Here is a 24871-nt window from a genome sequence, read left to right on the forward strand (position 1 = left end):
CCCCCCCCCTCTCTCTCTCTCACTCTCTTTCCCTTTGGCGCGTTTCACCCGTTGCAAACCGACTCTCCAATAAATCCACTCAACGTATACGAGGACCAAAGAATGATGAGAAGGGCTTGCCTTGCCGCGAAATATAGGAAATAAGAGAATACGAGCTGTAAAGCGAGATGAAAAGTGCTCGAACTATACGAGTTATTTTGCAAGGTTTACTAAATCAGAACATTATACGAAGTTATGTAACTATTCTGAATCAATTTTAAAATTTATGGATTTAACCGTATTCTTCGGCTAATTTTAAGTATGTAGATCCGTGATAAAACTTTTATTTAAAACTTCGTTGCACCAAGATACATATTTACACGGAAAGAATAATTTTTGAAGAAATATTAAAAAATTTCGGTAAATACAAACCTAAAAATAATTTTGCTGGACCATCAAAATATTTATGTAGGAAATTTAAACATGAAGAGTAATACCGCAGAAAGTTTTTATATTTTAGCAACTAATTTGAGCGTCCTACACTTTTGGATTTACTTTCTTTTTACGTCAGCAAAACTGTAGACTTCAAAGAGCAGTAGATAAAATTTTTGCGATTTCAAATCTAAGAAATCACTTTTAAATATTCAATGCGAATTTTTTTAATTATGATAAAAACTGCTTCATTTGCGATAGTCAGATAAGGAGTGTGTCAATTTCGATAATATAGCGAAGGTGAGATGGGTCTTGCGGAAATGTGCGAGCACCGCGATGACGCGTATGATTATTGGCTCGTGTTTCGTGACCAGTACGTTTTTGGCTCGCGAAATCACACTCGACGAGACGAGCTGAATGACACCGGTCTGCTGATTCACGATATCGATACTACGATGTGGCAATATTCATTCTTGCGGCAAAACCGACGGAGCGTATACGCCAAACGATATTCTTCGCACATACCTAATTAACGATATCTTTTCTGTACAAATAAAAGTAATATCTCTTGGAACAACTTGTGAGAAACATATATTTCGATGCGTACTGATTACGATTTTTTTGGCTCAACCTGCATTTGTAGAGTTTACGTGGGAGATACACTCAGATGTTAATGACGTCATTAAGAACCGCAAGCTGCGCGATGTTTTGCATCGCATTTTATAAATAGAATATATGATTCATCATATACAAGTTTGTTGAAAGCTGCTATTTAGAAAATAATATCAAAGGTCGAATGTATAATACATTTTGTAGAGCAGAGGAATAATTTAGACAGTTTACCAGAAGCTCAAAAACATTGCATTAACATTGCGTTAAAAATTAGGATGATTAATGTAGTAAAGCTGTTCTTAAGCAAATAAATTTTGTTATTAATATACACCTGAATATATCGTTTTATGTTCAAATTGATATGATATTTTCTTCAATAAATATGGTAATATAAAAAACTCGTAAATATCGTGTTCTTCTTGGAAATGAATAGCTATCCTCGCTCGAGGGAAGTAGAATGTAATAATAATTGAAATTACTGCTATATCCATGGGCTAGTCCTGATTGTTCCTCAACATTTCCCCAAGAAACAAAGCGTGCGCGTTGCACTTGTGCACGACTGTCCCGACGGTGGCCCCTTATACTTGTCGGAAACAATAGGCATTATGTGTCGCGGCACACGCGCGACAACGGCTTTTCCTCCCCCTCTGACTTGTTCGAACTAGTTATAACCGCTGTTCCTACGTGCCGCTGACGAGGAGAGCAACAATTACGTTAATGCATTGTCCCATGTTCCGGCGCTTAACGACTCGGCGCCCCATCGACGTTTTGCACTCTCGCAGATTGAATTAAATCGAATTACGGGAAGTCGCGCGTTAAAATTATTGTCATGCGAATTGCATTGTCGTAGTTATCCTATAATTCATCGTCTTAGCCCAAGTCGAAATTGAGAAATTAAATATTTCGATTGTAACACTACACGATGCGCGCGCTACAAAACTCCGTTGTTGGCGTTTGAATTAAACTAAATAAAAAAATACATTATTTTTTGGCATTTATGCACGACTTTTTGTGTGCGTCTACCTAATACATTAAAAATCTCTTTCTATTGTTTATCGATTACGGAAGTCTAATTTTCGACTAAAATTCATTCCTTCTCCCTGTATTAAGAGATTGCGATTTTTTCATCTCGAATGAAGATCGTTTGATTTAATTGAATAGAGACGACTTACCGGTATCGTTGTCTCCTGGAACCCCGAGACTGTCGCTATTGTCATTGATGAAGGCCTCCGCCGTTGACGTGAAGGTTTGAGGTGATAGCGTGAGGTCCGGCCCGCTCTCACTATCAAACAACTCCAAGTTCCCATTTCCTGAAACACGAAAGTAAAATATTAAATATTAATATCATTATGTCCCATATTATGTATAGAAACTTATATCATGAATAAAGTTAATTAATTTTTCTTATGGATCTAAATTCAAAGTAAAATTAACAATTTATTATAACAATTTATTAACTGATTAATTAATTATAACTCATTAATTACTTAATCAACGGAATAATTTTTTATCAGATGTAACTCCTCGCTTATCTTAGAATATTGGAAGATAACGCTTATTCGATTGACGAAATAGCAAATGTAAGAACTCTTTCAACATGCTACACATTTTGAATATATTCATCAAGGCAAAAATTGTTTATATTTATCTTGAATGAATAAACAATATATCGAATATATATATATATATATTCGTTATTCTATATATATATATATTCAATATAATACCTATTCATTCAAGATGAATATAAATAGTTTTTACTTGATGATAGATATATTTATAGTGAATATTTCTATTTCGACTTTGTCAACCCTAATTCTAGGATCATCTATATTTGTAATACAATAATAATAACGTGGAATTCAAAAATAAAGATACATGACTAAGAGAACGTAACTGACTGTTCACGTAAAATCTCTTTCGACGCTGATTTCGATTCGTCTCAATGCCAACCTTACGCAATTTTGAGGTTGACAGGTGACCGGCGTTGACAAACGAACGAAATTCTTCGCGCGCTAAAAGTGCGTACCACAAAAATAACTTTCTATAAACGAGTTGTGGCGCGTTCCTGCGCAGTTACTCAGAAAGTTATAGTCATCGATTTTTTCAAGAATTATCTGCAAATTAGGGGAGATATTTATATGTCAATAAAATCATTCTATTTCTCGATACTTTCATGACGTGTATTTCTAAAAATAGCGATATAAAAACGTCTCAAGAAATTACCATTTCAATATAATCGTTAAATATGCATTACATATCTAAATTTAAGACACTCATTGATCGTTGATTGTAGGATAAACTAGGGTATTATGGCTATACGGAAAAGATGGCCATAGGCCATAATTTCTCCAATAATTGATAAATAGTGCATTTTTATAGTCCATTCTTAAAGATAATCAATATTTACAATAGTTCATATGAGTACACTTGTTCAAAATAACAATATTATAAATATTATCTAATATTTTTTCTTTCGACTATCTGCAAAGTTTTGCACGTGTCTGCTAAAAACTGTTATAATGTCTAATAAATTACAGTTAAGCTGCTACATACACAATAAAAGTACGTAAATTGCAATGTGACCTATAATTAATACTTTCATTTTCACTATTTATTTATAAATACTATGGCCATCTTTTCCCTAAAAATCAGATAAGATGGCCAATGCATACTTTGTAATATTTTGAGATAAAATAAAAGTTCTGTTAAGTATTTTCTCTTCAATTTCGATAGTATTTATTACTTTAAGCTTCAGTGAAAGTAATATCCCAAATATTGTTAAAAAATAACAAGAATAAATGTATGTTTTTTGCATTTTAAAAATCTATGGCCATCATACCCGAGTTTACCCTATTGTTATTCTACTATCAACGGACGACAAAATTATTACCCGTTACGAGTTAAGCGAGAATTTCTCAGCTGCATAAGAGCAGCGTAGCTTGCATATCTTTCGCGTATCTCGCCACTACACGGTAACAACGCTGGAGCACACTTGAAAGATCTCGCAGGCAGTGAAGATCTCTCGAGACTCCGGACGGTTTCCATGATACAACGAGGATATACGGCTATGTGCCAAACTTTGTGCATTTTAGAGTATCAGCTACTTTCGTTAAGTGCATTTACTTCAAAGTTAATTACATTCCGATCGAAACAACATCGATTTTAGTTTAAATTTCTAATCAATATAATATATAAAAGAAAATTCACAAAGTCTAAAAAAAAGAAACAGATGCAAAAACTTCTCTTTTATTAAAATACAACCGATGAAACGTGCATAAATCTTTAACAAAATTTATATGAACGTTTTTATTCTTCATTCACTATGAAGAATAAGGAATGAGGTAAAAAACGAGATCGATAAAAAATACACGCTCATACTCGGTTCGATGAGGGATTGAGAATTAACCCGGTTAGGAATCACCACGATTTTACGATGTATTAAAATTCAAAGAGCGCGCATTCGGCGAGCTAGTGACGGCGCAAAAAGAGTACGTCGTCGTCGACGCGGCGTCTTCATCTGCGTCGATTCGTACTGACGCAAGGTGGCAAGTGCGGCAACGTTACGACGACACATTCGAAGCGCTGCACACGACGAATGGCTCCTTACTCGTAAATATTTGACGACAATTTGATCTGCACGAGTCGGGACTTAAATCCCCTCGAGGATACGGACGAAAGCGGCTTATGGAAGCTCCGTCGTCCATGGCTTTCGATCTGTCCTCTCATCATCGGACTTACACACATCTCGAGACTCGCGGAAAATATATATATATATATATATATATATATATATATATATATTGCGAATATCGATAGACAACGCAGATGTTGATCCGCACGAGTAACATTGTCCAGAGGCTACCAATATATATCCTAATAAGCCTCAATAATAACACAAAATCGCATTCTCTCGAATCAGTCAATTGACGTTGGTAGTCAATAGAATACCGATAACAATAGTTGGTGTTGCGGGCAAATATCGTTTTCTGCTAAAACCGACCAGATTCAGGCTTTATACCGATGCGCGATGGATATATTTTGTACACGTCAATAATAATATTGACATACATTAACCCCGGTATAATAGTGTTATAACATTACATAATAACTAAGCGACGTTGTCATAATACCACACGTAATTGTTTATTTGTAGTTAAGCTAAAAAGATAAATCAATTCCTATGGACAAAATATTCTTTTTCTCAGAAATGTATACTCGAAATATAAAAACAAAGGGTAGCGTTTCGTCGTTACACGAATACAGTCGATACACCGAAGGAATGGTTTTGCTAAAGTAAATCTAAAAATTTAGCTTGATACAGATCTGAAAATAATTTTTGTGTGTGCGTGTTCGACCATCAAAGTAATTATGAAGAATACTAAACGTTCATGACAAAAAGTTTTAACATTCTAACAACAAGTTTACACGTTCATAATTATTATGATGCTCCAAAGAAAATTATTTGCAGATCTATATCTAGCAAAATTTTTAGATACTTCAACAAAACCGTTCTTTTCGTGTAAAGGCTGCACTTATTGCATTCAAAGCGCCACTTGTTTGTCCCTGCATTAATGCGATTTGTTCCCGGTGTATTTCATTCCCCCCGAGAGACAGATTAACTCGCTCGAAGGGAGACAAGAAGGACATTCCGATAGCACGTATACGGTCGTGTCGCGCGCGCTTCATCGTTTTCGCTCTCCCTCGTTCTCCACTTACGTCGTTAAAGTGCGCATCCGACTGCATCGCGAGAGTGAGGGAGACGACAGGGAGAGAGGGAGAGAAAGCGCATTAACATACCTGCAATATGCATGCGAGGTGGTGCACTCGTCCGATTCGACGTTGCTGCGCGTGCGGGGGCTTACACAGGAATATTCACGTTAATTCAAAGCGATGGTATGCGCCCGCCACGGATTAATATATTCCGGATTATCCGTCTGTGTTTGCGTTAATGCTCGCGCCGTTGGGTTAGTTAAATATGTAAATATAAGCGGCGTGCGCGCGGCTACGCCGGACGTTACCCCTGGTTACAACGTCGACGTGCGGCAGAATGACGAATAAGGGTGGTAGTAACCCATGCTTGTGAAAAATACACGACATGGCGAAAGATCGGATATCGATGTGAATTATTGCATTAAAAGTCTCGCGTATTTCTCTCGAAAATATCACCTACGTGAACTGAAAAATGTTGGAGAATTTTCGTTTTTACTTGAAAAACCCGCGCCGGAAATTGAAAACGCGCGTTAATTTTTTAACGAGATACTGATGCAGCATCTTTCGAATAACGTTAAAACGTAATTCAGAAAATAAACACGTAATGTGTCAACATAATTTTTACGGAACACAATGGAAACGTGGTATACAGCTACGTACATGAAACGTATGTATTGTATACTCACATTACAGTTTCGAATTGAATTTTTGTTCGGACACGTATTAATCATCGTAGCGATACATTTATCTTCGAAGAACGAGAGTATTAAGCCTTCTACAAGTAATAAAGGAAGGATTACGTGGTAATAGAAAATGTCGGTTGCGCAGTATCTTTCGGGGAAAATGGCAACAAAAGAAAAATTGCAATTCTCTCGGCGCTATTATTAACATTAACCCAGCACTCCGCGTTGCTTGTATCAAAGTATTCTCATTATGAATATATTTCGCAGTTAACGTGCAATACGCCACGCTCGGAGCAATTCGCATGATTAACTCGAGTTACGTTTAAATTCCGAGGAAGATAGCCATGTGTAACATTACGCCGTATAAAAAATTTTCCCGCAACATCGCTATTCTATAGCATGCAAAAATAACAAAGAAATTTATTTAAGCGAAGCTGGCGGCTAAACGACGTTACTACAGTCGGGAATAAGAGCCATTCACGCGTGGCAAAAAAGCGGCGGTACGGGGAGAGGAAGCTGCGCGACGTTGATCGCTGCCAGCGCGAGAAAGGGGCGAAAGGGGCGAAAGGGAAGGAACGCGAAGGATGCTTTAGATGGGGGTGAGTTGGAAACAACGCCCGGGTGGCGCAAACCGGGTTTATTCACAGCGCGCGCGAACAAACCCGACGAAGCCCAGATATTAATTTTCTCGATGTATATGGATGAGTACTGACTAGGCCACGTTGCGGAGGCCACGTTGGGAGGAAGACGGACGAAGGTGGAAGGCTGGCAAGAGGAAGGAAGCGTAGCAGCGGTGATGGTGGACGTACCTGCGTAACGACGGGTGGGCAAGGGAGAGAACGGGGGATGATGCGGCTGTGCACCACCACCGTCGCCGCCGGGAAGTGTTCGTTCAGAACGGCGGAGGGTGGCTAAATTGCTATCGATCTTCCAGCCACGTAAATATCGTTTACCTTGCAGCACCCATCTCCGAGCAGAATATGCGTTATCAGTTTGATGGAGATCCCCGGCTTTTCGTATCACCGATTCTGATAGCTCGACCGGTCGATCGGTTAATCCCTCGCGTTCGCGTATCTTTCAGCGTGCCAAAATTCGACGTCGGTATCGGGTTGAGCGTTTTTAATGCTCGATTCTCGCATCGCTGCGAAAGTCTCGCGCGAATTCGACACGTTGCACCTCGCGCATGTAAATGTATCGAACGTTGAATGATAGAATATATTCAGGAAAATATTCGGAAGAGGGAAATATTGAAGAAAGAGATACGTATAATTGCTTCGTAACTGCTCGAAAATAATTGTAAAATAATAGTACCTGCGCATGCAAGAAAAAAATTGCGTTTTTCAAGTGAGTTTTTCATGCGTTAACTAATGATACAAATTGGAATAATAATAATAATAATAACAACTGTAAAAGGATGTCAATGAAGAGCATAGAAAATTAGAGCACGGTAACTCCGAACTGCACGCGTCTATCCGGCAATCGCTTGGTTTTCGGTCAATTTACTGGATATAATTTCATTAAAAGCATCATATTTCAACGTTCGATAAATAGAACCGCCGCTTATTTTACGATAGGTATAAATGCGCTCGTTTATCGTGCGAATCAGCCGAAATAGCGTTCGGTATCGTATCGAAATTGCGCGCGTGAATGCGAAATGTGAATGCGAACGTACTACGGTGATACCAGAGTTCTTGCAAATTTTATCTCGCTATGAAAGAGAACGAAAAAAAGAGAGGAATGCGTTTAATTATAAGCGACGCCGGCTTCTCTCGCGTTTATTTGCGCTCGTAATTACTCGTCGTGTCGATCCCTGGCGTATTTGCGCGAATTCGCGGAATTCGATGTAATCATCGATTCAACGGGGGACGCGAGAATAATTAATAAAAACTCGGTATTCGACAAGCCGGTTGCAAATTAGGAGATGCGTTCTTCTTGACGATTAAATGCAGAAGATTGTAAAAGGACTTGGCTGTCGTGCGTTCGCAAAATAACCGACGTCTATATATAGGTACACTTAACCGCGAATTTCCACTACTGAAAACAGCGGAAATTCAAAAGCGTGCAATTTTAGCACTTAATATATTTCTATTCTTCTTTATAAGTACTTAAAAAATTCTCCTAAAAAATTAGTAGTCGCAGAAAGCTTCTCTTTCTTGCTGTTGAAGCAATTGCAATAGAAATCACATAATCATTCTCCAAGCTCTTCTTCAAATTTAATTAAATATTGAAGGACACGTGGTACAAAATAAGAGCGTTTATCCATTCTCGCAGATTTTGAACCAACAGCGTTTATGCGTTAAATTTGAAGTTCGTTTTATCAAAATGTTCATATTTTTCCGCACGTGTCGTTCTCACATGGCTAATATCCGGCGAATTAATAAAAATAGGTTTGCTCGGATTGCTTGAAATTTCTACAAATTTTTGCACTTAAAACGAGATAAATATAGTATATTCGGACGTTGGGAAAAGAGAGAAAGCGAAGATGCTGAGTGCAAAAAAACGCAAGCCCAAGAACGCGAACAAACTTGATGACAGCGAAGAGCCATCCTCGATGCGAATTGGTGAACACCGCGAAGATCGCGCGACGTACAGTCGAGGATATGTAAATTGTATTAAGTCTCCCGCGGTTTCCCCTCGACCGCTGGTGGCGGTTGTATCTTCTGTATCGCAGTCGCCCGAGAGTGGTATTACGAAACTTAAGCCGTAGCGCACAAGTGTCGCGTTACGAGTCCGACCTCGGGAGCATGGCCCCGGCATCCTCGCCGCCTTTGTGCGACGTAAGCCGGCGCCATTATCTCGGTCGTATCTCCCGCTGTCTCTCTCTCTCTCTCTTTCTCTAAAATTTAAACTTAGCACCCCTTTGCACACCCCCGTCAGCAACCACGAAATCTCCTAGAAATCCTTGACTATTCCGTCGATCCCCTGTGGTCTCTGTCTTACGGCGCTCGTCTTCGTCACGTGAGCAACTTCGCCGCTTAATTAACTATCATACAGTTTACGCGACCGCTCTTTATAATATATTCTCGCGGCGGAAATACCGCTTCAGTTCTTCGTTTTCCGAATAGAACATAATTATGAACGGTGTGCACTGATACATAGTAAGAATGGCTGCTGAAGCAATATTTTTCGCAATCAATGAAATTATTTATCTAGTTCTTAAGATGTTTAGATTGATATCAAATTATTAACCCTTACCGTACTAATATGGGTAACTAGTAACCGAGCAATTCCTGTTCGTGTAAGTTTCTTTGAGTCTTTCGATAATTATAAATTATACTACATTTTATTATTTTCCAAAATAAAGAGTCAATATTTATTCTAGAAAGTTGAAAGTATGTTGGTGAATTTTTAGAGATTTTTAAAATTATTTTGAAGAGGTGAAAAAACGAAGAGATTTGAAGTGACCCTTGATGGTATAGATGAGGCACCAAATTGTAGATGGTACGGTAAGGGTTAATATTTTTCTTATTAGCATAAAAAATTATTAAATTGCTCATCAATTTAATATGTGATGATACAGAATTATTACTCTATTTCTGTTCATGATTACAAGACCGAAAAAAATTTCGACGCGTGGTTTGTAAAATTGGATAGTTATAAATTCACTCCGAAATATTTAAGGACTAAAATCCGCTTTGATTAAAAATAGGTTTACTTCTCTTCATTAATTTATTTTCTAATATAAATTGTAATTCTAAAAATTTAACTATAGGTAGAGATCTAAAAATAATTTTGTTAAAACATCAAATAATTGTATAACGCTCATATTGATTACTAGAATGTTAAAATTTTTTACAGTATTGTTTAGCATACATAGATTTCTATGTAATTATTTTGATAGTCCAAAGTTATTTTCATATCTGTTTTTAATAAAATTTGTAGCAAAATCATTCTTTCCATGTAACTAAAATCGTATAATAACAAGCGATCATTTTATTGATAGCCTATTTTACGTACACGAACGCGTGAATGGGATAATAAGACGGAACCTATAATTGAGAATTTATTTACGAGTTGAAACAAATCGATCGATTGTCACATCTAAATAAATTAGCTCGTGAACTTAATATCTTTTTCAGTCGTAACTTCAGAATTCTGGATTATACGAGGCAATTTCCGATCTGACTCATCCTCACAAAAGCAGAGCTAATCATCGCAGACACGCGCGCTGGTAATTACGTTCACGGTCCAATAATCATACCGTTATAATTAACGCGCCGCAATTAAGGCGGTTTCGTAGGATGGATGACAATCGAGCCGTGATTGTCGATTAAACATTTTCGCATCGATGCAGCGACACAATTTCCGAGGCTGCGCGACGCCAGCTTCCCCTCGAACGACCGTTCTTCTTGCGAAGGGGTGGGCTCGTTAGTTCACGTAGCGCGCAGGGGCTAAAAGCGCCTTTTAACGTCCTCCGACATCTACGCGCCGTCGGATTTCGCGCTTGCAAAACTCACGGAGCCAATTTTCGAGCTCGAGCGACCGTGAAACGTATTCAAATTCTGTACAAGCGCAGTACATACCTTGAAATGGACAACGCGATAATATTTCTTTGCGACATTGGCCGTCGACAGTTATTAGTCGCTCCTTCAACTTCGTTTTTTTTTAATATGAAAAATGCATGTGCATAATAAGATATCAATACTTTTACATGCCATTCCAATTTCAGGGTTTCCCACAATTTTCTCATTCTAAAGTTTCATAACTTTTCCCTAATTTCTAGATAAAATTTCATGATTTTCTCTGATACTTTAAATAACATTTTTTAATTTTTTGTATTTTTGTCCTGATTTGAAAATCGTCAAATTTTGATTAAAAAAACAATTTAAGGGGATGTTGGAGTGACGGTTGAACTTAATCAAGATCGATCAAATCGATTTTGTACCGTCCAGCATTCTCTTAACACAACAAACAACTTACTATTAATGCTGCTGACATTTAATTTTGAAGCGTTTAATTGTTAAGTTAATAGTATTTCAAAACTATATAAGTGTAATGTATGCACATTAAACTTCTTTAAAATTAAGAACTTTCAAAAAATTTTGCAAAAATCCTTGATTTTTCCTTAATTTCCTTGATAGTTTCCCTGACATTTCCCTGATTTTCAGTTTTGTGATAACCTAAAATGTATTCTGATACATATTTGCAAGGCTGCTATTTTCTTTGAATTCTTTCTAATAAAAAATAAAAAAATTGTAACGACACACCATTATTAATACTGGATCGTTTCTCGAAAATAATATTCTTACAAATTTGCACAAAAGTTACGAAAAGTTTAAAGTTTACGCGATCGTAATACATGCATAATTGATTGCGTTAAACATTCACTGAATGGGGCTTTTCAGACGATGTCTGAACTGCACTTTCAGTCGTGACCTCGTATCGATCGTTAATGAAAACCCGACGAAAGCGTTCAATGATATCGTCGCCGATCGCTAACGAGTACTACGTATAATAACATTTTTCGCACCTCCGGGTGCGCAAATGGCATTTCGGTAATTAAACGCACGCGCACACGCGGCGGCGATCGCGTTGATGAAGCAATTTTATCGGGCGACCCGCATTTCTGTATCGACACAACGGCAGAGGTAGGGGATGCAAGAGAGGAAAAACAGTAGAGAGATCGGAAAAACGAGTGGCGCGCAACGAGATGATAGAGCTCCCACCAAACCAGCAAATTGGGGAAGTAAATCGTGCGGGATACTCTACACAGCCCGTTAGCCGTGTACGCGTGCATAGTGGCAGGTGGATGAAACACGTATGTACGTGTACTTTTCTACGTGTGTGTGTGTCTGCGCAAAGAGAGACGGAGTCGGAGGAAATCCGTAACGAACTTCGCGCAATAAGAATTACAAGTAACACGCGGCCGTCGGTATTATTTCGGTAGCGAAGTCAATTTGCAATCAGCAGTGCAGCCGGTTCTCTCCTCGTTTCGTCTCTCTTCCTTTCCCCCTTCGCCTATTCTCTACTTCGTGCCAACGAAGAAAGAAGAGTACACCCTGTATTTACCATAATGCGATAAGAGACGAAGGGTATCGTACATTTAAATGAGTCTGGGTTTTCTCTCCCTACGTCAGATCTTTTTCCTCGTCTTTTCTCTCTTTCTCTCTTCCTTTCTCTCTCTGGTGCTTTCTTATTTCCTTAAACAGTTGCCAGTCGTGCAAAATCCCTGTAAAACTCGGAGAAAAGTGGATTTTCCTACTTTCCGAAATTGCTCGCGAATGTGTTCATTCAAAGACGACTAATGAGAACTTTAGAAACGCAATCCTATTCTGCGTTTCTCTTTGATGTGCAAATTTGTAAAAGATTCCTGAAATATTATATCATAATGCGTTATGTTCGAATGTCGCGGTAAACTAATGTCGTCAAAGTAATTGCTCTTTCACAGCTAACGTTTACTCGGTTTAGCTACAATGACGCACTTTCCATTACGAATAGCTAGGAGAAAAATTTATAAGACACAGGAGAGAGGAAAAATAAATATTTTTACTGCATTCTTTCATCGTCTTCAGACATCGAAGAGAAATTAAGTGGAACTTACGGTTGCTAAAGCGGATCAGTACACACGTTAAGCCACGTCAGACTGTTTACGAGTGGATCTCTTTCGAGAGCGAAAGAAGTTTCGTTAAAGATTCCGTCTGTCAACCTTGCTTACCACGGCTCGCTCGGAGCCAACGTTGAAGTAGCTTTTTTGCTTTCTCTTTTTAAAAAAAATTTTCCATCATTTTTTCTCTGCTTGCTACCGACTCGCAGCAGAAATCATTTATTTATAAATTTTTTAAAGAGTATTTGCCCATAAAGTAGCGTTTCTACTTTGTGTGTGTGTGATCGGAAAATAAAATTAATCTAAATTCATAACGTATACATTCAATAATATTAATAAATTCTTTTGTAACAAGATTATCGATTATTAATATTACACAATTATTAGAATATATACCAAGCAGATTTTATCGTAAATTTTAATATTGAAATTTGATTCACTGACACGTTTATTGATAATAATAATGAAAATTATTAAGTGAATTACGTTCTCAAAATTCGCATAGATTGTTTCTGAAAAAAGATAACATTGATTTCAAATCGTATTAATTTTTATCTTTCCGCTTCTTTCTTTCTCCTACAATTGCGTGTATATATTGAACGTTTTAGCGTGTAAAGCAAAAGCTATAACAAGTGCACTTAAGCGCGATGTAACGAAATGACCCCCGTAGAATAGATCGTAGGTATAGAAAGCGCTGCTTAGAAATGGCCACATGCATGCCAAATGTAACTGAGGTATCATAAACGAGCTCGTTTAACGAGGTGGGATATAAGATCGAGGGGAACGTAAAGCGATGGGAGGAACGAGGGACGGGTGACCGAATTCGAAGATATTTGAATTCTTGAATGCCGGAGTCGCGCCCATCCCTCCGACCTCGTTGGGTTTGCCTATCGAGATAACTTCGCCATTTACTTAAAGCGCCTCGCGTTATGAATGCCCCGATCGCGTGAAAGAAAGTACGCACCTACCTACCACTCACTCTACGTCTATATCCGTAAAAATGGATCGCAATTCTTATCGTCACCCTGAATTAAATTCAAATCTCGAAAATTTATAGACCATTCGTATAAGTTCAGTCAGATCAATATTTAGGATAAGATTTAAATAATTATAATTTAGATAACCTTAAACGCCACCATACTATATACGGCGCAGTATGGCATATCCATCCAATTCGATTAATTATAACTTTCATAAAAATGAATATACAATAAAATTTCTTTTCGATTGAAACGCAAGACATTAAAAGACATAATAGTACCAAGCAAATGTATGTATCTCAATAAAAAAAAGTTATGGAGAAAGCGTTGGGAAAAGAATGTTAAGTATGCCATACCGCGTTTAAGAGTTCATAATATTAATATTATATTTTTGAGAAATGTATCTCAATTAATGTATGATCAGAAGTGACTCTAATTTAAGATAAAATATATATCATATAGCAGATGTTTTCAATTTGGAACAATTTGTTACCTATTCATATACATACATAAACCGAATTACTCGATATATATATTTTGTTATACATATTATATAAAATATAAATGTGCACGGATTTATTTAAGACAGTGTTAAATTGGCGGCCAAAGTATACATGAATCGCACATGTACGAACGCATGGATCAAGTCTTTATCGTGACAGCCGGTAGAGCGAGGATGGATAGTAAGGGATGCGAGTCCTCAGAGGATTTGACTAGCCAATTTGTCTGGAGCGAGCTACTCATTCTCCTGATAACAACCTATCAATGATGATAACAGAGGATCCCCGTATTCATCCAATCGGATTACTAAAGTGACTCTCTTCTGTCTAATTAACAAAGGGAGCATTATATTAGAATTGTACGATCAATAATCTAATAAAGTTCTCTGTGTATTAATAATATTAATGTGTATACGTAGTACTTTTTTAAGCGCAAGACAATTTTTTTTATTGTGCAACTTGCCAAAAGAATAAATAAAAAGAAGACTTTTTTTTTATATAATAAGCAATCGGACTTTTTCATATTTTATTAGATTCAATAATTAAAAGTGTTTATGTTTTTTTCGTGATTTATTCTAAAAAATGACGACTCTGCATTCAGAAGATACTCAAGATGTCATGAAAAAAGAATGCGTGTCTGAAAGTAAAAATAAAATGTAAAAAATTAAATGGGACGTCGCGTTTGTTAAATAATGTTATTTTGTTATAAAAATCTAACTTTTGATCGTATATAAGTTCAATTATATCTGCACAAATCTGCACATAGTCACAAGCACGTTCTCAAGGGTCTTTTCCATAATCATCGTTCGCACGAGAGGATGAGCGCGTGTTTCTCGTTGTAAAGCGCAGGTCGCGCAGGTCCCGCACCGGACTATGCAACGAGCATTAATTAAATCGAGCAGGTCGTGTAGAAGAGAGAGAGAGAGAGGGAGAGGGTCGGCATCCCTTTGAGCTTGTGGCAGTCACTATCGCAAATTAAAGTCCGGTTTGGCGCGCGTGAAAATAATTCCGTGCGCGCGCGGGCGGATTCCATGCGCTCGACCGGGTCTCGATTCGGAATATTTATTCGGCGAGCCGGATTTATCGTTGCCTCTCACTCCCCCGTTCTGCTCCCATCGCTCGGATGTATGTGTATCGCTCGAATATCGCATCCTGTATGGGAACGCACGCCCGTAGCACGTACTTGGGATAATCCTCTCGAAAATATCAAAGGATACCCGAACGCGCCCCGATTCTTTCGCAATTTCAACGGCATGCGGTGCAATGCCGTCCTTTGATTCGCTATTATCGTGAAATAGCGCGTACGATCTTTTGTTCAATGACAAATGAATTAATTTCGTTGTCTCTCGAATTTCGTATACCGACTCACGAGCGATGATTGTAATTGTTATTAACCTTACGATAATTTTTCCTTTGCTTAAAATAATAACCCAATCTTTTTTATTTACTGTAAGTTAACCGTTTGTTTGCCTGACATTTTTCTCACAGAGAAATCTATTTGTTAATAAATAAACCTATAAATTCTTTTTTACAATTAAGATTTAAACGCATTTATGGGGCCAAACAATGTCATGTAAAAAATGAAAAAATTGCAGTTTTGTTATCGACTTTGGTATCGATTTGTAACATTTGTTTTACATGAAAATTTTATAATTTATGAAACAAGCTTAATCCCCCGTATAGAGTTAACAGAAAGGACAATATTGTATATTTTTAGAAATGAGCTTAGAAATTTTAAATAAGTGAACAATTTTTGTAAAAATTTTATATGTATATGTGCGTGCGATATTGATGTAATATAATAATATATGTGATGATGCGTTGATGTTTCGCAAATCATATGCACGTATACCGAGAAAAGATGTTTAAAAATTTATTTGTGAGATATAATATTCATTTCACTGAAATAAATATTATCTCTCACAAATAAATTAAATTAAATTCAGCGAAATAAAATTTTATTTCTAGAAAATAAGCATCTATTTTAATTTTTATAATTAACTCTTAACCGGCAGAAAACATTAGTTACATACATAATCGGACAATTTGGGCCTCTAAGGCTCTTATTATTCTTTAAATAAATTATTCTTTGAAATAAAATACAAAATTTCAATATTAGAAAACAATAGTAAAATTGGCAAAGTTCATCGAATTTGTCAAAAATTTAGCGCCACAAAACATTTATGGGAATAACACAAACGGGATCTCACATAATGGCCTAGAGAGCATCATTATTTGCAGTAATCTTTTTGTTTTTCCAAATGTTTTGTGGCGTTAAGTTTTCGACAAATTCGATGAACTTGGCCAAATATTTTATTAACGTTTTCTGATATTGAAATTTTCTATTTTATTTCAAAGTTTATCTGAAGAATAATAGGGGCCTTAGAGGCCTGAATTGTCCGATTATGTATGTAACTAATGTTTTCTGCCGGTTATGAATTAATTGTAAAAATTAAAATAGATGCTTATTTGCTAGAAATAAAATTTTATTTCACTGTATTTAATTTATTTGTGAGAGATAATATTTATTTCAGTGAAATGAATATTATATCTCACAAATAAATTTTTAAGCATCTTTTCTCAGTATACAGAGTTCGAGTTTCAATTCAAAATCCTTTTAATATCACCGAAAAGGTTAAAGGGAGTACTTATGAGTTGCAAATAAATGCAAACACTAATCAGCAATTTCTCCTCTGTGATAAGATAAGCAACGAAATAACTTACTTATTATACACGTACTTGTCACAGGAAATCGTTGCATAATAACCCGATATCGATAGCACGATCTCCACGTAAACTTTACCTGTCGTCGTAAACTCTCGTTAAAATAAATCCAAGATTAAACGTTTGGTGTAAGCGCGCCATTCGTTCCGATCTCGGGGGAAAAAAAAAAAAAAAAGAACCGCGGCTAAATAAACGCCGTAACGAGCTACAGGGCAATGGTAATGACGTGGTGGACTTTATCGCGCCAATGGAGAATCCGTGAATTTTCATTAGGCCAACGTGGCCCGGGAAATCTCCAACGACGCGCTCTTCCGCTTCTCTTTTCTCGTCGCATCGCGTTCGGACCTCCGTTTTACTGTCGGATATATTCTTTTTGTCCGATCTCTCGGTCGTCCGCAACCTCGGTACACTTAATCAACTCTCGTTACGGTCTAATGGCTTAATACCGTGCAGATAGCTTTGTCCACGGATACATGAGAATCTCCTGGTCGTGGGTTAATACAAATTTAAACCGCGACAACGCTCTTTATCGGGAGTTCAAATCAGACGGAACGGATTCCCAACTTGTTCTCATGCCGGTTGCCGTAATTGTCCAATGAGCTTGCTCGCTCCGTTGCTCGACGCTTGCTGCAGCTAAACTTGTCTCTAACAATCTACGCAATGGAATCTTGGAAATTGGCTCGGTATTTGCTTGTATACTCTGCAGTAACGTAGATCTATATTGCTAATAAAACAGCAGTATTCACGACTCCTATCTTGAAACGTTTATCATTAAAAAACTATAAAACTACAAGATATAATATAAAATTCAGAGATATTCTCACCCTCTAAACGAGAGTGAAACTTCTAATATAATTATAAAAGTTATGAATATAATTATAAAAATTGTTAAAATGTTTCTTTCAAAATTTATGATTTGCTCACTCTGGCGTAGCAGAAATTTCGTTCTATTTAATTCAAACTCTGCACTTATCCGTCTTCATTTTGCATAAATGTTAACTACGAAGTTGTACTAGCGAAATAGCTATTACCCTTCCTATTACCCGAACTTATTCAGCGAAGTAGGGATTTCTGCCAAATACTATTCGTCACGATCGATATAGTAGGGGGTGGTTTCCGTTCTTTTGTGGCGTTCCGCAACGGAGCGTGGAATACCGTTGTTAGCGGCGCACGGAATATTCATGTATGCCCAAAGTGCACGTGAACTATAACGACGGCAATCAAATTTCGCTGCCGCAACAGCGAAGTATACGACCGCGAGAAAAATTCGAGATAAAAGAGCGTGCGGCCTAAAGGATTTCTCGCTGGCGTTCGGTATGACCGGACTGTTAAAAAAAAAAAATTGCTTTGTAGTATCGTGGAAATCGATGTTCGGACCTTTTAACCACTGTGAAAGAAAAAAAAAAAAGAACGAGATTTGTTTATGGAACGTAAAATACTTCAAAATAGTTTAACGACGCAAGATTACAGAACTATGTCAGCAGGTATAATAAACCTAGTTAGAACTGCCGTGTATGGATAACTGCACGCTACCACATACGTTATCGATCGTCCTCACAGGCTTAAGCAGATCATGGATTATACGTAATTAACGTATGATTACTATGACGACCTTCGTCACCGTGCTCAGGAGAATTTCTGCGACAGCTACCGAGGGACTCGGCGCAAATCGATTCGATAATATATCGCGAGATCGCCATCATTCCCTGCGGAATATGAACGTAACGAGCGTGCCGAGAACGATAAACCACCAATTCGGATTGCTGATCATAATCAAGCTCCAGATCACTGCGGACCTGGAAGATCCGATCGGGAGACGACCGAATTCAATATCCAGAATGCACAAACGGATAGGAGTCTCCAGTTTCATCGCGAGTACGTATCAATATTGACTCGACGTTGCTGCCACTAATACTGACAGTCCGTAACCATTATGTAAGCCGTTATGTAAGTCTCGTAGATCAGAAACTATAGCTGTTTGAAGATTACACGTGCCCGTATATCGATAAGTCGGCCGTCGATGTCTTCTCCGTTTTCGACAAGCAAAATTGCGACTTTTTCAATAGAATCTGGAACGGTGAATCCCCAAACAATGGATAACGGAGGAAAATGAAGACAAGAACTAAAATGAAAGTTATATATTAATTGGCTTTATAGCTTACGAGACAACTGATGACTGATAACAAATTAATGTATCAATTTAGAATATAGCTATAATTACTCGTGAATAATTAATAAAAGAAAGTACATTGAGCACTTATGATTGGGTTTTATTTGTATTTATTTCTTTATCTTTCGTTGTATGAAAAGAATAATCTTCAAATTTTTTATTTATTAAGTACATTTGATGATTAAGAAAAAATTGATTTTATTTAATTTCGCCAAAGTAAAATAAGAAATAAAAGGAATAATAAGTCTGAAGCAAAATAAACCTTATAAGAGCGAAAATAACAGGACTAGAACTTTGTACATATATGACAAGTATATGTAATACATGTAAGTGAATTCAGACATAATTACGATAGCATGCACGTACATTATAATATACTCTGAATAAACGACGGATGTTACGGTTGACGACGTAACGAGGGGAAATATTTTTTGCGCATCTCGTTATTTTCGGATTAATCTCGTGGCCGAAACTCGAAAGAGGGAAAAATTCGTTTCAGCGAATCGCGCCAGGGTGGCGAAAAGGGAAGACAGAAAAGGGCGGACGTAGGAGCAGGGGGATGCAGATTCACTCGCGTGTACAAACTTTAATTTACGACATAATTCCGGGGGAAATTTTGCAGACTAATTTCCCACCATGCAACCCGGTTGTCCTTTATGTCGAGCACTGAACCCCATCCTGTCTTTTCTCTTGTCAACATCGCGCTTTCTTCTAACGAGTAAGTACGATAATCCGCCGTTGCGTTGGCTTAGCACGAATTTCAACGATCCGTTTCTATAGCGGAATCTAACGCGATATATGTATGCTATCATTTACATATTAAATAAATTATAAAAACTAAATATATAAACGCACAAAGATAAGAGACATGGGAAGAAATACTGATAAACGTATAATTTCTCGCGTAAGGAAAAGTAACACTAACAGAAGGTAACCGTATTCAATGGTCTAGTACCAGTAGTATCCAATATGATTTACTTGTTGTTTGCACGGATGTTTATATAGATATTTACACGACGAACTCAACAAATAGCACTAGTATGTTATACAAGCTATCCATGTAACTTGTTTGCATCAGTTAATTGCTTAGTTTGTGCATTCTGTTGCTGTCAGTGAAACTAAATGCAGAATATTGTGATAGTGATGTAATATTTCATAGTTGTTGTTTTGAAGAACTAGTGATGATTATTATAACTTCCATATTTTATATTATTACAATTTTGAATTGATACTTTACACACACACACACACACAGTAATGTATTTAATTTATATTTTCATTATTTTTTTAATCTTTAAATCTTTACTGCAGCCAGAAAAATATTTGAAAATGTCTTATATTTTTAATGAATGTTTCCTCTTTTGAATTTGACCACCAATTTTTTTTATTTCGTTTTGTTTGTAATAAACAAAAGGACTCTTTGTAAGATAGAATCAATATGGCCAATCGAGGTGTGTTGAGTATATAAATCGATTGTTTGTTTTTTGGATTTTTGTTATTCCAAAACATGGATTCTAATCTATCTAACTTCATTTTCTTTCTTTTATTTTGAATTTCCCTGTTTTTATAAAAAAGACGAAAACATATACTTAGGCTACATATGTATCCTGTATGACCTAAATGCTACTTCTTTTTATCTTTAAATCTTTATTGCAGCCAGGAAAATATTTGAAAATGTCTCATATTTTTAAATTAATGTTCACAAACGTTTCCTCCTTCAAATCTGTTGACCAGTTTTTACTTTTGGACTCAGCAAAAAATTAGAAATAAAATAAAAAAAAGCTTAGGTAAGCCACAGTGGATACGGTTTTATCTCACTTTCAAAAAACTATTATATTATGCTAAAGATGTCACGTTTACATAGAAAGTGACACATTTTTTTTTTCTGTTCCATTTACAAGAAATCCAAGTTCTATATTCTATAACAGTCAATAACATTTTACAAAATATATATATCGTGCACCTGATAAAAAATCTTGCGAAATACAACTTAAGCTACATATGTATCCTGTATGACCTACATGCTACTTTGTTTTATCTAAATCTTTATTGCAGCCAGGAAAATATTTGAAAACGTCTCATATATTTAAATTAATGTTCACAAATGTTTCCTCTTTCAAATGTGTTGACCAGTTTTTACTTTTGGACTCAGCAAAAAATTAGAAATAAAATAAAAAAAAGTTTAGGTAAGCCACAGTGGATACGGTTTTATCTCACTTTCAAAAAACTATTATATTATGCTAAAGATGTCACGTTTAGAATGTGACACATTTTTGTTTCTGTTTCATTTACAAGAAATCCAAGTTCTATATTCTCTATAACACACACACAGTCGATTAAATTTTATTTTACAAAATATATATATCGTGCATCTGATAAAAAATCTTGCGAAATACAACTCTTTCGAAGACAGGATTTTAGTGGAGATTTTTCATGAATCGCGTCAACGAATCGCGAAAACCGGACAAGCATAGGCATGGCAGGTTGGAGTCGCGAGTGAAAAACGCCATTGTAAAAAAGTAATCGCGGCGGCAAAAACACACGTCCGACACGTCGAGGCGGCCGCGCTCTCTGCCCTTTGATCCCTTTTTAGTTAGTGACCGCGGGCACGATCGGTGCTAAAAGCGCGCCCTGAATATATATGGGTAGCTTGTTCGCCAGAGCGGCGCCTTTATCTCTCGGTCGGAAACACACTGGCCGGGGGATCGACCGGGATGCACCACCGTGAGACATGCACGCCAACCCTACCGGGGGTATAAATTGCAAGCACCGTTGGTCCTTTTATTATTTTCGACACGGCTCGCCATCGGCTATGTGGGCGAAATCGATTCGTTCGTACGTTCGTTCGGCACTGGATGTAGCCGTATCGCGGATAAACATTTGGTTTACCTAACTCATCGTATCATCCTTGTTATTTTTCGGCCGCTACGGTGCTTTCCCGTATTTCGACTTCATATCGAGAGAAAATATACGGAATTCGTACTACCGAGAAGCCGTAGCGCAAATTCTCATACAGAAAACGAGACGGCACTGATACATTCGCAGAATCACCGTCTATGATAATATCCGTGACATTTTGAAAATTCTGCGTAAGTCTAATTCTAAAGGTAATGTAAAATGTAGCATAACAGTCAGACAAGATCACCCGCGATTATCCTTCCCATAAAAATTCAAGTTTATACAACCGTGTTCGCCTCGAAGGAAACATGCCGTTCTCGAGCGTACTCATATTCGTAACGGCGTGTATGACGCTGCGAGAATTTATTCCGCCTGTTTGCAGTTCCGCGCACGTGCACTTCCACAGCTTCCACTCTATGTGCATGGGCTTTACACGTACATCAGACACGTGCAAAGCCCAGGGTCGTGGCAGTTGCCGGTTATGGGGTGTAGCTGGCATGCAGTCAAACAGCATTCATAATTTACGTAGTTTCGTCCGCGACGGGGATCACCGCGCCACGTAGCCGGATATCACAACAATTTCACTGTGCACTGCATTCCGCCCTAAAAGGCCCCAGCTGTCATCCCGCGATCCGCTCGTCTCGTCACAACGAAATATCAAATAGATCCGGCACAAAACGTGCGCGATCATTTATCAATAAATATTCATCGCGCATCATAAATCATTGCGACTGGGTTATTCATACTTATTTCCCTTGCAAACGCCAAACCTACAAGCGCAATGACGTGTATTGAACGTACTGAGACCAGTGCGGAAATACACAATGGTTTTACTTGATAAATATAAGCAAGAAATATGTGCAAGATATACAACAGTCATTTTTTAAATAATAATCTTGCATGTGTGCATACTTTCGACATTAAAAAATCGCGAAAAATTACAGAATTACTTTAATAGATAAATTTTGATCAAAATTAAAACTGAAATATGACGAGATTACAATTACATTTTCGTATTAACCCTTACCGTACTAATATGGGTAACTAGTGACCGAGCGATTCCTGTTCGTGCAAGTTTCTTGGAGTCTTTCGGTAATTATAAATTATATTACATTTTATTATTTTCCAAAATAAAGAGTCAATATTTATTCTAGAAAGTTGAAAGTATGTTGGTGAATTTTTAGAGATTTTTTTTATTATTTTGAAGAGGTGAAAAAAACGAAGAGATTTGAAGTGACCCTTGATGGTATGGATGAGGCACCAAATTGTAGATGGTACGGTAAGGGTTAAAATTCTAATTTAATATGCAATATTTATGCTAGTTTTCTGATCGAGAGATTCGATATTAGTTTTCAATAAGAACAACATAAGTACAAATAAATACATACGAATACATTTATTAAAAATTAAATAATTTAGTCAAAGTTTATTTTAAATAACTGTATATTTATCAATGGGTTCCAAAATAGGTACGTAAGACTTAAAAGTGTATGTTCCTTTGTCACAATAAAGTATCACGAAATAGCGTTTGCAATTACACGTGACAAATACCAGCAATGGCACAGTATTTTCGAGTCTAGTATTACTCGAGATTTGAACCGAGATTGAACGAGTGTCAGACCACAGGTTTCGTGCACAATTTGCCCAGTCAATCGCGGTAAATGGGAAAATTGGCGTTTTAGGCCAATAACACTTCACGGGACACGTGACGCAATTTCATGAGGAATGGAACTGCGCGCGAGCAAGCAACGTGGCTGCTAAACGAATTTTCGGTGAACGTTGTAGATCGCAAGCTGTTGGGACAAAACGTGATTGGGGCAAAGGAGAGAGTTTCGTAGTGCGCAACATCGCTCTGGGAAGAAGAAGGAAATGGAAGGGTCAAAGAGAGACAAGTGCCAAATTTTCAGACGTCGCAACAACGGCGATGGCGAGTTTTGCGAACGCAGAAGAATTGAACTGCGCAGCGGTAACGAAACAGCCGAATCTTCAAAGCCGAATCAGCATTGTCGCGAATGTAAAATCTGCATGGATTTAATGAAACAAGGGAGCACGTGTTGCTTCTTAAGACTTTCTCACCAATAATAACGTTTCAGCAAAAAGAAATTTTTTTCTATGTGGAAAAATTTTGGTCTAGATAGTCTTGTGAATTATCGCGACTTTTATATATTTTGTTCTTTTTTTTTTTTTACCTTTATTAAAGAACTTTAGAAAAGTTTAATAAGACGATTTAAAAAAATAGTAAATTATATCATAGGCGATGCAATTTCGAATTTATGCTTCACTTACCCTCATCCTCGAATTCATGGAGTGAAGTTCGGACTATATGAGAGCGCACGCATTTTACGTCGAAAGTCGCAGCGACACGGGAATGCGATTTACCTGAGGCATTCCCTCCAACAATATTAAAAGGAGCAGTCTCTCGTGAAAAGGACGACGATGTGCGCGTACCTGGGGCAAACCCGGGAGGGAGGAAGCAAAGGAAGTGTAGAAAGGGATGGGCGATCCGGATTGTCCCGAGTAGGAAAACGGCCGAAAGTTCTGCATGTTCGGCTCGCAGCAGTTTAAGTTTCCGCGGGGCACCGAAGTTATAACGAGAATTGCTCTCACTCTCTCTCTCCCCCCCCCCGCGCTTTCTC

The 24871-nt window shown here is 37.4% G+C and overlaps 1 protein-coding gene across 1 annotated transcript in view; it reads right to left on the reverse strand.

Annotated features, from left to right (window-relative positions):
- LOC108759758 (uncharacterized) overlaps positions 1-24871 on the reverse strand; it is a 328570-nt gene that overhangs the window by 140107 nt on the left and 163592 nt on the right. Inside the window, exon 4 of the mRNA XM_018505367.1 lies at positions 2196-2333. Within this exon, the coding sequence (XP_018360869.1) occupies positions 2196-2333 (138 nt within the window). The remainder of the gene's footprint in view (positions 1-2195; positions 2334-24871) is intronic.

Source organism: Trachymyrmex cornetzi, unplaced genomic scaffold, assembly GCF_001594075.2.
Source record: "Trachymyrmex cornetzi isolate Tcor2-1 unplaced genomic scaffold, Tcor1.1 scaffold204, whole genome shotgun sequence".
NCBI lineage: Eukaryota > Metazoa > Arthropoda > Insecta > Hymenoptera > Formicidae > Trachymyrmex > Trachymyrmex cornetzi.